Source organism: Rutilus rutilus (assembly GCF_951802725.1).
Source record: "Rutilus rutilus genome assembly, chromosome: 13".
NCBI classification, from domain to species: domain Eukaryota; kingdom Metazoa; phylum Chordata; class Actinopteri; order Cypriniformes; family Leuciscidae; genus Rutilus; species Rutilus rutilus.
The window spans coordinates 15,871,954-15,887,512 of record NC_140218.1 but is presented as its reverse complement, the minus strand read 5'-3'; the positions used below and the strand labels follow the sequence as shown (position 1 = coordinate 15,887,512).

The following is a 15,559-nucleotide window of genomic DNA, read 5'->3' as shown; positions in this document are numbered from 1 at the left end:
GTTAAGATGGAAAAAGTCATGTTGAGCGCATAGGCATTTCACTTCTTCTTGGAAAATGTTACACACACACACAAACAAAATACAACTCACAGGCCTCAGTTCAGACACATCCCAACCAAGGTAATCTGCAGCATGCATCATCTGGGCAATAATGCGGTCCACTTCCTGTTTCACGGAAACATGATTGGTTACAGATATTACTAAAAGATGCAATTTGAGCACAATGATTTAGTTACATAATGAGGAATTGGAAATGGATTATATTTCAGGCTAAGACCACCCACCGAACTGTCCAGAACACCGTTGCCATCTCTGTCATAGAGTCTAAAGGCAACTGTGAAGGGAAAAACATGGGCATGTATTGCAAAGTTGTCAACAATCATTAAATATTTGAAGTGGCAAAAAAATTATAATTGAGATTTACATTCCAGTTTGTCCCTGGGCTGCCCATCTTCCAGGAGAGAGAAATAACAGGATACATCCTTCAGAAAGACTTCCCCTTAAAGAGAAACAAAGATATATATTTATTCACAATACAAGAAATTGTTTATTTCATTGGTTTGATTATTTTAAACAGGGCTTTTTAAGCGTTAGAGTAAAAGAATAAGGTTTCACTTTATTAAAAGGTGACATAGTTACATTGTACTTGTTATTGAGTTACGGTTAGGGTTAAGGTTTGGTTTAGGGTTAGTTACTTTTAATTCTGCATAATTGACTGTTATTACTATAGTAAGTACATGTAGTAATGTGTACCTACGTCACCTTAAAATAAAGGGTTACACTTTATTTTACAGTGTAATTATATATCTAAGTACTGAGCAATAATAAGCAACTACATAAACTTACTATAGAGTTAGGGTAGAATTAGGGTTTGGTTGAGGGTTAGTTGCATGCAATTATGCATAATTTACTGTTATTACTATGGTAAGTACATGTAACATATGTAACAAGGCCACTGTAAAATAAAGTGTTACCAAATAAAGTGTTACCAAGAATAATTCCTGATGTGACAGGTCATTTTTCAAAATTAAGTAATAGCATTAAAAATTCATTTAAAAATCAAACAATGAACATATTTGTTTATACACGTACAGTATCATTCAAAAGTTTGGTGTCAGTAAGATTTTCTTATTTTTACCAAGCCTGCATTTATCTGATCAAAACTACACTAAAAAGAGTAATATTGTGAAATATGATTACAATCTCAAATAACTGTTTTCTATTTTTAATATATTTTAATTTATAATTTTAATAGATGGCAAAGCTGACATTTCAGCATCATTACTCCAGTCTTCAGTGTCATGATATCCTTCAGAAATCATTCTAATATGTTGATTAGCTGCTCAAGAAACTGCTTAATATTTTTGTGGAAACTGTGATTTTCTTTTTTTTCAGGATTATTTGATGAATGGAAAGTTTAAAAAAGTTTTAATTTAAAACATTATAAATATATTTAGTCACTTTTTTAAATTATTTAATTGAATGCTGAATAAAGCAAGGATGCATTCATCTCTCTCTCTCTCTCTATTCCTTACATGACCTTCTAAAGTCATAGGGCTGGAGCATATCCCAGTTTCTCAGACCAGAGGCAGGGGAAAGCACCCTGGACAGATGGCCAGTCCAGCCTTGCTGAATAAAGGTTATTACAAAAAAGAACTGACCCCAAATTTTTGAACGGTAGTGTATATCCGCATGGACATGTACATATAAAAGCCTATACATGACCCACTGTTTTCATCTGATTTTGCCGACTCTGAGTTCTGGAAGGATTTGAATAGCCGCTGGCACAGATTTGTTGGGAAGTCCTCCACCTCCAAATATGTCTTCAGGAAGAGCCGGAAACCTTCCTCATCAATGCACTGAGAATATGAAGAAGAAAAATCATTATGAACAATAAAAGATGAGTGTGCTACATTAAAGGCTTTTGTGAATTTAAGGGACACAGAACACATACAAAAATATAAACGAACAATTCACAAACATAGTGTTTTGAATAAATCATTGGGCTTTTATATAATGTATATTCTGGTGATCATTCAGAACGGACACATTATTGGAAACTTATAAAGTCATAAAATTATCTGTAACCCTCTCAAGGGGATGTAATAGAGATACAATTAGATTCTGCACTACAAACCTAATCCTAGTTCTACTAACAGTGCCTGCTGTTCCTGTCCTAGTTCTTAACACAGAAAAAAAAAAAAAAAAAACAGCAAGATGTATTCAAACTTAAAATGCCTCAGGATACTGCTGTTCTATCTGGAGAAAAAAAAAAGGAAAACCAAGGCTATGTTATGCTATGTCACATACTCTCCCCATTTTGACATACAGAACATAAGATTTCCATGACATAATTCAGTGTTTACTTTGTTTTAGTCCCCCAAAACAAGCAAGATATAACGCTCAGAATGAGATAAACACATAATTTACTGAAACAAAACTCTTATACATTGATTTAAAGTATTTGAGAGCCAAGTCAGCACACAGTCAGCTGAAAAACTCGTGCACAGATCAGGTATACTGAACAAATCTTTGTCATATGAGCATGTCTGAATAGCAAATCTTTTAGAGCAACAATTCCGCGACTTCTGAGCAAAGTCTTCCCGTATTACACTGCACTTCCTGTTGTTTAAACTTGGGGTTAGGGCACATAGCTTTTCATGCTCTGGACAAGGATGAACAGTTTATTGAACCTTAAGACAAAATCTAAAAATAATAATAATAATAAAAAGTTGGCATATATTTTGTATGTGCTGTATCATTTTTGATACATCAGGCTTTTATGGCCAATATAGTAGTGAGAATATGGAGCTCACACTTAAGGAAGAAAAAAAACTGTTTTATTCAAAGGCCCAAACTGAGCAAAGATATGCAATTTGGCACAGATGCTGTTATCTATATGGTCAAAAATTAAGATGAAATTCTGATAGCTTGGAATGTAAATCAATGAGCTATTTATAACAGTATACAAGACTGCTTGCATAAAATGCATATAAATATCAGTTGTCACTGTATCTCCCAATAATATGTTTTAGTAAGATGATATTTTAATGCTTGAAAGTTTTATGATCAAAACTCTGTAGTTTTTATTGTGAGGAGCAAAACATAATTCAATGCAATATTTTGATGATTGGGAGATCAAATAAATGTTCCTCACAAAAGCCTGATGTATTTGATTCTCTCTCATATTAGATTTTTTACTTGTAGTAATGTAGCATGTAGATGAATGTGTCACAGTTTTTTCTTCAGTAAAGTTTTGACCATGTTGACCATGTGTGTATGTGAAGTTTTAGCTCAAAATACCCCACAGATATTTTTATATAACATGTTAAATTTGTAATTTTTTGAGGGTGAGCAAAAACGCACCATTTTTGTGTGTGTCCCTTTAAATGCAAATGAGCTGCTGCTCCCGGCACAGAGGGCGGAGCTACAACAACTTGTGTCCTTAGCAGCTTCGATTACCTCACACAGACATGTACTGAAAATTTTACTTTTTAGCATATTCTGTCTTGATAATCTATAAATTTTGTTCCGGGGGCGGGATTTATGTAAATTTTAGGGTTTGTGATGTCACTAACCCGGGAGGAAGCTCGTGTAGTCCTTAAAAAGCAATTTCTTTAAAAGAAAATATCTCCCTTTGCTTTGAACTTTGAGCGTCGTAACTTTGCAGATGTTGTTTATGCTCAAACAGCAACATTAAGTTCGAAAAGTGAAATTATAATCAACCACCCCTTTAAAGGCCCCCTTTTTTTCTTCTTTTTTTTTTTTTGCCTACAAGGTGATAAAACGGGTGAAAAATCCCTACAATAGTATAATGAGCTAATTTGACTCTGGCCACCCAGATACCTTAGTAAACACAAAGCAACACTGAACTGCAGAAAAATTGTGTCCTAGCAACCACCCACAACACCATAACATCATGGCAGCAAGTTTTGTGTGGGGAAATGCCACTAAAATCAGTACTGAGGTAAACAAAACACTCACTAACTAAGCAGGTACATGTTGAATCATCCAGCGGATGAGCTCTGATATGCTTGACCAGACGTGAAGTGATTTACATTACAGAGATGGATGGATCTGTTCATGGGTAATTGGACTAAGATGCTGTAAAAGCAGAGTGCTGACAGTTGGCCCCTGGCAGCCAGTTCACTCACCTCTCCGTGTCTGTACTTGGCTAACCTGCCATCTGCATTGAATTCCTTTAACACATCTTTTACTTTTAGACTGCAGTCTGCAGAGAGATAGAAAGGGCGAGTGAGAGGGGGCAGAGAAGGAGAGAAAGAGAGAAACAGAAAAAGAAATGGACAAGATGACATTTTGGCATAATGAACCACAGACATCACACCTTTTAATGAACTGTATCTGCATCAACTCTGCATGACAAATAAGCTAAGCAGAAACTCAGTACAAACTTAGGCAAATACCTACAACACCATACCGTTTTAAAATCCCTCGATCATGCATGAGACGCATGGAGACACCAAAGTTTGGCTGCTTAGCATTAGCATGTTAGCCCATGCTGGTCAGATGCTGTAACTACAGGACATGACTGCAAAAACTATACTACTTTATTGATCGCCATTCGAAAAATGCTATCAAAATAATTCTTTCATGCACATTTTTTAAATGCAGAATTTAAAATTAAAATATGTTATAGTTTGTATATATACAGGGTGGGCCATTTATATGGATACATGGCCCTCTTCCTATTGAAAAAACAAAAGTTGTATCCAAGATGGCCGACTTCTAAATGGCCACCATGGTCACCACCCATCTTGAGGAGTTTGCCCCCTCACATATACTAATGTGCCACAAACAGGACTTTAATATCACCAACCATTCCCGTGTTATTACGGTGTATCCATATAAATGGCCCACCCTGTATATTGAGTTCTCTGGGAATTCAACCCATGACCTTGGCATCGCTAACTCCAAATACTACCAAACGAGGTACAAAAACACTTTTATCAGGGCTGTCAAGTTTTGAGTTTAGCTTGGAGGGATAATTATGGAAAGGGGGAATGTTACAGCGATCTGTCACATCACTAACAAGTGCCAAACGGTATTTATTATTTGCATTTCGTAATACAATTTACATAATTTGAGAGGAGAGAATTTGTTTCATATCAAAAGTAACCTGCTCTGTCTTGTCTGTCGGTCTCAGAGTCCTCTTTGTTTCGCAATTTTTCTCTGCGTGTGTGGTGTGAGAGCGTACGAAAAGTGTCAATTGCGTGAGAGTTGGCAGCCCTGCTTTTATTTCTTAGTAAATTGCTCGTTTTTCTTTGTAGAAGCTGCCAGTCACATCACTCAAATCAAAATATCAGTGATTTGAATATTTTATCCAATATATTAAGAAGGCCTACATGAAAACGAACTGCATTGTAACAATGAGCCTTTAACATTATCAATAATACTGCATTATTCTATAATATTAACATATCAAACTTTTCAGGCTCCATTAAAAAGGTAAACCTATTTAGTGTGTAATGTGTTGTTTTACCTGGAAAGTTACAAAGCACAAAATCCACTCTAAAGGGAGTAATTCTCTATAAGCACTTTCTCTCCATGTAACGCCTCTTTTATAGTCTTGAGTTTTCTTCTGGGGACATATATGTCACAATATCCCTCATTTAAATAATTACTGCCAAAGGTATATGAAGAAAAAAAAAAGGCCTGAATGAATTGCGTTAGGCCCTGTCCCAAATGGCACCCTAAACACTCACGGCCCGACCAATCAGAGCACATTGTGATTTTTGGAAGGAGGGGCTTCATAGAGCACAAAACAAAGCGTTACTGACAGACTGGGATGAGAGGTGCTGCAACAATGTAAAATATGTAAAAATGATGTGTTTTTGAACATTCAAGCATTAAAACTATTCTAGTAGACCCCCAAAACAAAATCAAGACTTTATAAAAGGGCATAATATGGCCTCTTTAAATTAGAGATGTTAATGAGAAACGTAACGTTCATTTTTATCAAAGCGAATTTTTGCACATTTTCTTTTTAATAATCACATCATTTTAGTGACATTATAAATATTTGAATGGTGTCAATCAAATCAAATCAAGTCAAATCAGTCTTTTCCACCACTAGTTGCATGCATAAAATATTTAAGCAAATGAAATTTGCAGTAAGTAAACCTGGTAAGTAAACCAGGCTCACAGACGTCTTGGATGCACACGACTGGCATGTTTTTTTGACCCTTAGAATACAGTGTCATTTCGCACTTAAGAACTGAGAGTGACTCATGGTTTGTAATGATGCCGAGCATTTAGTGAGAGTGGGAGGGATGTGTGGGCATCACAGACTCACAGTCAATGTACTGCTGAAGCTGGATGAAGTCTATGGGCCTCAGCTCTCTATCATCTGACTCGCCCGGGTCTGACATCACGCCAGAGCCTCTGAATAACACTGAAAGAGGGAAAGAGAAAGGTTGGTGAGAGGCAAACAGACAGATTAAAAGCCAAATCCATCTTTACTTTAGATACAGTTTTCAAGCACTTAAAGCGAAAAGAAAATCTTTAGGCCTAGACACAATTATGGAAATACAATGCATGCACATTGCTGTCAGCCTCATAACATCCCCTCTGGCACATAACATAAATGCTTTGAAAACATTTTCCCACGAATAATGTTTCACCACATGATACTAAAATTCCCCATGAACATGGTGAACCATTTTATAAAAGAAAGTAACAATTCAAAGTTCACCTTTTGACTTTCTGGTGTCCAAAATGATATTTTTTTTCTTCTTTAAGGCTGAGCAAAGACTCTTTTTTTTCTATTACGTAAGGTATTTATAGTGTTGCAAAATAAAGACATCTTGATTTTATTCATGCATGAACAGAGAAAAGCCCTGTACAGTCACACTATACAAGAATTTTGGATGTTATAAAAAAGTATATAATGCATTTTTAAAGAAAAAAGGAAAAACTTAAATTCATCATAAGTGACAGTAAATAATTTTTTTACAAAAATATTTTCATTTTAAATAAATGCTGTTTAAACGAAAAAATATCAACATTGATAATGATAATAATAATAATAAATGTTACTTGAGCACCAAATCAGTATATTAGAATGATTTCTGAAGGATCATGTGACACTGAAGACTGGAGTAATGATGCTGAAAATTCAGCTAAATTTTCTTTTATTTATATATTTGCAATATTTTCTATACATTAATAATATGAACATTGTTCTAACAGGTTTTTTTTTAGACTATAATGTATGCCAGCCTGGCTATGTAAATAAGCATGTCACATAAAATCCCTCATTTACATAGTGCGACGTGCTCAAGAAAACGAAACTATGTGAACAGAAAACATCAAACGCACACTGCTCGCGATCTCGACTACCAAAAAAGTTGTGTTCCCAATTAAAAGATGAATCTTATGTTTTTGTGTATGACACCAGTGGAATGCTGACAGAAAAAAGTCTGATGTACGACTATGGTAAACATACAAAATGTTCAATGTCAGCTGAAAATACTAAAAATGAAAGTGTATACATAGCATTGATTCAAGAACCGAAGGCTAAATGAGACACACAATATCTCTCTTTTTGTGTGTGTATTGTAGAGAAACACTATGTTTCTGGCTCTCATCTGTAATGGAAAATGGATCAGCACTCTCATTAAGGAAAAAGCCTGTCCAGGGAGATTAGCGTGCTAGTGCCAGGCTAAAGTTTTTCTTCCTATGCACATCCATTAAGGTTTCTTCAAACTTTTTTACAGAAGCCAAACAGAGAGAATAAATGGGTGACCTAGTGTTACGTCTAAAGATCTTTTTTTGGAATAATAGTAGCCGAAGGGAAAGTTTCATAATAGTGATCCTGCACTTCACTAGAAAATAAGCCAACAAACAAACATATGCAAAGCTCTAGTCCGAACATCAGGAGGAGTTCCTTAACCTCACCTCTTATGAAAGTTTGTCAGCATGAAATAGGGTACAATCCACTTTAATGGCAGTTTATATTCTTCCTAGAATGTAAGAGCTGAAAAACTCTGATACGACAGAAAAGGCTGTCGTATTGAATGAAGCCCATACACCCACTCCTCTCATGTGATGTGAGCTAACAAAGGGTCACACCGTTCTCAGTTAATTCCCTCAAAAGGTTAGTGTCGTTGCCAAGGAACTTTGTTTGTGTGGTCTATTCCGTGTATATATGGGTGGGTGGGTGGGTGTGTGAGGGAGAGAAAGTTGGGAAAACAGAAGCAATGCTTTTTTCTTGTTAACAGCGGAAGCCAGCCGGTGCATGACAGACAATTTTACATACACACTACAGTCTTATCAGTCATTTCTGAAAGATAAAAGGACATTTATATTTTCAGTTTTACATTTATTTATGTATAGTTCAGCCATGACAACTCTGGGGATAGTTTGTAAAACATTTTATTAATGTAAGTAGAATGTATAGGTTTGGTATTGGCAGACTAGAACTGCTACGCTGCTGCTACAGAGCAAGTACTGAATGATCAGAACATAAAATTAAGGGAAATATGCTGCTGCTGCTAGAGAGAGGGAGACCCCTGTAGCACATCTAGGCAGGTGGTGCTGGGGAGACGGAGGGCTAATAAGAATTTGCATAGCGTGTAGAGATGCATTCGTTTGGATGTTTCGTGTTATAAAGGGAAATAGTAATGAATACGCGAAATCAATCAGCTGAGAACATCACATTGAACAAACAAATCAGAATGTGAGTTTCGTGGCTAAAATATTCATTTAAATCAAACATCCTGAGGTAAAAATCCTAAGCTGATTTTATAAGTTATGCTTCTCTCACAGATAATCTTCTGAAAAAAGTAAAACATGTGAAACGAAAGTACATTTAGTCGTGTAATTTAATAAAATACCTCCTAAATCACATTTTTAATGGCAGATTTACATTCAAATGGAGAAATGTCAAGTCAAGGTAATATTTTGTATTTTGACTGTATTCTAATTTAAAATCTGTGGGAAAATCTCATTCTCATTACTGTAATACAGTTAAAGTCCCCCTGTAGTCAATCATTTTATCCCTTAAAACTCATTTTTGGTCGGCGCCGATAGCCTCGTGGGCAAGTGCGCCGACATGTAGAGCTGTTGTACTTCGGGCGACCCGAGTTCGAGTCCTGACTGGTGGACCTTTCCTGATCCCGTCCCCCCTCACTTCATGTCTAGCTACTGTCTATTCTAATAAAAAGGCAAAAAATGCCAAAAATAAATCTTAAAATCACCAAAATGACATATTTAAACGTTTTGACAATGTCTTTGGTTCAATGCAGTTTTAAGGAAAAAATACTCAGCAATGGTGTTGACTTATGCATTTGTACATGGTTTGTCTTAAAGCATACTAAAAAACACCACATAGACATATAAACAACATTAAAAGCTTGATCTTCACCACAGGGGGACGTAAGAAAAAAAAATCTAAGAAAAACAGATTTCAGATAGGACATTTTTTTTGTAAAATCAGCATGAATTACATTCTGCTTTGTTATTATACTTGCAAATATAATTTAAGGTAAATAATATATAATTATTTTTCCATTAGTTAACGTCTTAACTAATATTAACTAACAATAAGCAATACATTTGTTAAAGTATTTATTAATCTTTGTTAACCTTAGTTGATTAAAATACAACATTGTTAGTTCATGTTAGCTCAGGTTTTAATCATTTATTAGTAAATGTTGAAATTAACATACTAATATCATACTATATTATGAGTTTAGGTTGAAATATGACACATGAAAATAGTTTTTCATGATATTCAACAGTACGCGTAACACAAACAGGATGGTCATGTTTGATATTTTCTGATGGTCTTGTTTAACACCAGTTTTAACAGTCAGTTGACTGAAGCTAATGGCTGCAGGTCTTGGATTCTCTCTCTCTATTTCTCTCTCTCTCTCTGTCTTTCTCCATCTCTAATTGTTTGGGTTGAGCACAGAAGCGTGGTAATTTGATTCTGGCCTTTCTCATCACTTATTTGCATGCATAGCTCTGTTTTATGGAGGGAGACAAATCTCTGCTTCACCAAACACTTAGTCCATTAAAACACCGGGCTATTGGGATCCTTGTGGCTCGGTAAAGTACACTGTCTTTGAGACCACCCACAAAAACAAGACATAAACCATGACATCACTCTTTTCAACCGTAAACTGTTTTCATATATTCAGAAACAGTTGCCAGTCATTTATACAATACAGAAGCACATTCATTCATGCCAATATGTCCATTTGCTGAGGTGGAAAATTTTGTTTTGTTTTTTTCATTATAGATGACGGTTACCAATACCATTATTGATTAAATGGATCTCAAATACTTGATTTAATTTGTAATATTTTTGCATAATGTCTGCTAATCTATATAATCAGTCTTTGTCCCAGAGAACCAAAATAAATATAATATTTATATTAAAAAAACTCAAATCAATATGTCTGTTTATATCGTTATTGGGTAATTAGCAGCATAATACACTGGATTATGTACAGTCAGCTGCTCCTTATCACAAAATAAATATCTTTGAAGCTTTTTTTTTTTTTTACTGTTCTACAACTCTAATATTAAATGTGGCAGCCCCCACAAGTGCATGACAGTCATGTGTCTCTTTAGATCTTGATCTCTATGCCATTCAAAACTATGCAGGTACAAATGTTACCAGCATTTCAGAAATGTCAATAGCATTAAAGGAAGTAGTGGGTGTTTGTAGTAGTTAGTTTCGTGTTGCAGAGAGATTCCCTTGTATTGTGCATTTGTGGCAAGCTTATCTCTTCCTGTATTTGTAACTAGGTAGCTGACAATTGTTTTTAATTAAACATCAATATTTTAAGTTAAAATTTAAATAAGGGAAATTAATGCTGTAAAAAAAAAAAAAAAATTCTATGTACTAAAATATGAGCTCACAAGAATTATAAGAATGTTGTTCAACAGCAATGCAAAACTCTGTTAACAAGTCAACACGTTTAAAGAGAAAACATGCAAAAATGTAAATGACTGTTGCATAAGGCCAACAAGTTAAATTACAACAGTAAATCGCCCAACCCCTCTCACTATCTCGCCTATTAAGTTGCATTTCCAACCCACTTTACCAGAAAAGCTGGACTTAGAACACAATATAGACTAGACAGAAGGGCGGTGTGTGATTCTCATGTGCTGAGCTTACACGCCTGTTCTAGTGATCTATTATTAGCTGTTCACGTTATTTGCCTTAACAATGTCTTTTAAAACTATAAACTTTGCGATGTTTGTTCATATATTCCCCTTCCTTTCATTTTATTGCTCAAAGGTTGCTCTTTCATAACTCAAATGATCTGAGTTGTCTTTATTCCCTTTCCTAGAAATAAAATAAAGGAGACAATACAGTATAGTTTTAAAATGAATGCGATTTTAAAAATGATAAATATAAGACACTAGTAGATACTTATATAATAAGGAGATTTCATTTGTATTTAGAGATAATTCACACTCAATCCAATATTCACACATAAATATTCAATCTACCGATAAAATGGGCTCTATTCTTTAGACATTCATATGTACCCACAACAACATATTCAAGTGAAAAGTTGGCAAATATTTAGGGTAAATTTACACGACAATGAACAAAAAAAATAAAAAAATAAAAAATAAATCTTTGCGTTTTTTTGTGTACAGCCGACAACGTTGTCAAAACGATCCCCATTCAAACGGATCAGTGAAAACGACTAAAAACGCTGTATTGTTCATGCCAGGCCAGTAGTTGGCGATGTCACTTTGCAAAGAAACTATATGCACCCACAGACTCAACACGTAATACGCATGCACATAGCGTCACCGTTTTCACAAATTCGCATTTTTGTAGTTTACATGGAGACGATAACGGTCTCGTTTTCAAAAACATGTCCTTACACTGAAACCCGTTTTCAAAAGTTTGCGTTTTCCGGCCCCCAAAATGCAGTTGTCGTGTAAATGAACGGGCAAAGCACATAAAAAATTTCTGTTTAAGTTGAAAACTGCCATGTAAATGCCTCCTTAGATTGCACAAATATTTGGCTTAAAATAAATATTATAATTGTTGTTGAAATTATTATTGTTATATTCATAATCCATTTTTTGTCACATGCCTGTCCTGTCTTGTGCTGCACATGGGTGGGTCATGTGCTCGTGTCTATTGTCTAGCCCCTCCCATCTTGTTATCTGATTATTGGTTAATTTGTCCCACCTGTCTGTCTCGTTACCCTCCTTTGTTTGTTCCCCTATTTAGCCTCCTTGTGTTTGTAGTCTGGTGCTGGTTCGTTGTCCGAGTTTCTTGTTCCTGGAGTCTCTGAGTTTTTGAGTTTGTTACCCTGTCTGCATGTCATCAATAAATTTCCTCTGCATCTGTATCCTCGTCTCATGATCATCTATTCCGTGACATTTTTATCCTTGCAGTTTAATTATTTAGAAATTATTAAAATAGAAATAATAGAAATAATACAATAGAAAACAGAAACATTGGTTCTGCATATTGGTAATCATCAGACAATTAAAAATAAGAATAATTGATTTCACTATCGGTTGTGAGAAAAATGATAATTGTCATTTTTTCTTTCCTATGGGTTACCCTTCTGGTTCTAATGGGAAATGTTCGTTTTGCTGGTTATGAGCTGCACTTTATTAGATTAAGTCAAATCAAATCAAGTCATTTCAGCTTTTCCAAGGAAACACAATGTGCATCTGGTCAGAAGGATTGCCAAATGGAAAGAGTTTCCCCATCAGCTGTGCTGCCTCAGACTGTTGCCAGGGGTGACTGACAGGACTAGAATGAGGAAGGGAGGAGGGGAGAGACGGATGAGGGGGAGGAAACCCGGCCAGCATTCGCGGGTCTTCCCCTGCTGGTCTGCTCCACCTACGCGAGCTTGCTCGGAGCACACAGCCTTCAAACAGACTGCTTTGCATTCCACACCAGCTGATGTAAGTGTGAATCGTTCACCTCAACAAAAGGGGATGCTTTTTGTCTATAAATGTGCACCTTTTGGGGCTCTGCAACGTGCATTTATCCACCTTGTCCATGTCATACAGGACTGTGAAACTGGAAAAGTGGAAATAATCGACTCAAGAACACTCTGAAACAGCTTGCAAAACAAATGACAGGCCAATTTCGAGACGTGCCATAAAACACAGGCCACAAACTGTAAAGCAGCACGAGTCACACCTCATCTGAGAACGGCCGCTGTGCTTGCCTCAATCCGCTTCTTTTTTTTCTTGCATTTCAATGGAAAAAAAGCCTCACTGACTATTTAAGTTGTGGCAGGACGAGTTTTTGGTAAAAGCAAAGGGGCCTCAGCGGTGCGCAGGAAACCCTCTCAAAGCAACTGCCAAGCCGCAGGCACGTCTGAGCTTGCACAGCAGCCGTGCACGCCGTCCTCCTCCAGAAAAGCCTGTGCAACACACTTGTGGAGACGCATGTTAGAAACGTACTTACACCCACTCGGAGAGAACACTATCAGACATGCAGCAACTGTTGCGCTTCTCTCTTTCCTACACAGAGCAATATCAAGAGTTGAAGTCAGGAGTGAAGCGATTGAACATTTAGACTGTATTACCATGCACGAGACAGGGAATGAGAAACCACAGACTCAAGTGTTCTCAAAAATAATGAGAGGACCTTTTTAGCACTTATGCAGATAATTATTGCATTTGTACAGCCTAAACTACAATTGAACACTTCACAATGAAAACAACCACTAGAAAACAATCATCTCCAAAAGGTTTCAATGTGGACATACTCAGGGCTCCAGACACGTTTTGGGAGAAAAACTGTGAATTGTCTGATAAAAATGCGATTACAATTTAAAATCTGATTTACTGAACTACATGTTTGCTGTGCTTGTTTGTATCATATGTGTGTAATAAAAAGCATGTAATTATATATCAATATGACAATACATAATAATAATAAATATTTAATAATATTGAAAAATATTAAATATTAAACTATATATATATATATATATATATCACTATTTTAATTCATAATTTCACTGTAAAAAATAATAATATAATTACAACTGTAAAATTCCAATGCAAATATTTATGGATGTCCCAATTGCTTCATTCTTAAACAATAAAAATGGGCCAACAGTATTATTGAGTTATTGGTCTTTTTATTTAAAGGAATAAAAAAAAATTAAGGATTAAAAGGGATTTAAGGAAATAACGAAAAAGAAATAAGAATTCTTCTATTGTATTCTTTCTAGTCTATTGTAGTTATGAAGATCAATTTTAATTAAATTTATTTATTTATTTTAAATATACACACATTCTCTCTTATTCATATGTGTAATTCAGATTCAGTTATTACTTACATGAATCAATGAGTAAATATAAGCGTATTTTCAATTCAAAACTGTGTAGTTTGCATCACTGGATATCATTGTCAGTCGCTGAACCTTTCTACCGTAAAACAGTCATCAAAAATTAAATGTTTAGCTGCTTGTATCTAACCATGCACTCTTTCACTGCTTAAAGTGTTGCGTTGGAATTCTCACTCGTCTTCTGTGAACGGTAAGGCCTGCCTTCATTGATTTGATTGGCCATCTCAATCATTCTGACACTGACGAGCGCTGTTAGACCGCTGAGTGTGTATGTTGTATAAGTGAGATGTAATTTGGGTCCTAAATTTTTTATTTCCTCATAATTTTTTGTCTGCAGTCCTCTCTTGGGAATCTGCACCACTCTGGCTTTCAACTATTCAAGATAGAGAAGATGGTGTTTTACTGACCACTGAATGGAAATATGGGAATACAAGCTCTTTGGAGCAGCAATTTCCAGGTTTTGTTCACCCACCTTTTAGAGATTAATGCGTACTTACCATTCCCCAGGTGAAAGTGAGGAAATCTGTGGTGAAATGAATATTGACCCACATTCCATTTACAAAGCTAGACCTTCATCTGTCCCTGTTGCATAAATGCAGTTAGATTATGATTGGGGTTTAGGAAAGACAAGCTACTCCTGAATCCAGTTTTCAACTACTTGGCTCATGAGTTATAAAAGCAGGAGATTGCTGGGAAGACAGTAAACCAACCCTGTGATTTTCTAGCCAAGCCCATAAGGCTATAGATTCCTCAGAGAATGAGTTACCATTATCAGGTAAACTAAGCCAAGAGCTCCAGAGAGAATGTGGGACTAAATTAGAACTTTTAATTTCTTTTGGGACATCCACAAATTTAGTATAGGGTTTCAAATGAGTCAGAGATACAAAACCGCAAACTAAAATATAATCATGTTGCACTGAGATGGGTACGTTTTGGTCACGACAGCAGAAACAAGAGTGGAAAAACAAGAATGACTGACTTTGTAAGCAATTTGGCAAAAAGGTGTAAATGCAGGGGAGCAGAAAAAGACCTTCAAAACCCTTTCTCTTCAACTGTCGTGACTCATATTGCCCGGTCGGCTAAAACTGGATATGTGACAAAATTCTTCCAGTATGTAAAAAAAAAGAAAAAAGATGTCTGTCTAACTGGAAGAGTTGAAATCTCTTATGATGATGAAATAAGATGGACTTAATGACATCAGTGCACAGTTAAAGGAAACCTTTAAATAGAAGACGGTT

General features: G+C 35.7%; 1 protein-coding gene across 1 annotated transcript in view; it reads right to left on the bottom strand.

The window, feature by feature from the left end:
• The window catches only part of dgkaa (diacylglycerol kinase, alpha a), a 31,351-nt gene that overhangs the window by 13,030 nt on the left and 2,762 nt on the right, over positions 1–15,559 (bottom strand). The window contains exons 2-7 of the mRNA XM_084428728.1: positions 6,314–6,412; positions 4,155–4,231; positions 1,730–1,859; positions 425–499; positions 285–334; positions 91–165 (exon numbers count right to left, since the gene is read on the bottom strand). Of these exons, the coding sequence (XP_084284854.1) occupies positions 91–165; positions 285–334; positions 425–499; positions 1,730–1,859; positions 4,155–4,231; positions 6,314–6,389 (483 nt within the window). The 5' untranslated portion in view covers positions 6,390–6,412. The remainder of the gene's footprint in view (positions 1–90; positions 166–284; positions 335–424; positions 500–1,729; positions 1,860–4,154; positions 4,232–6,313; positions 6,413–15,559) is intronic.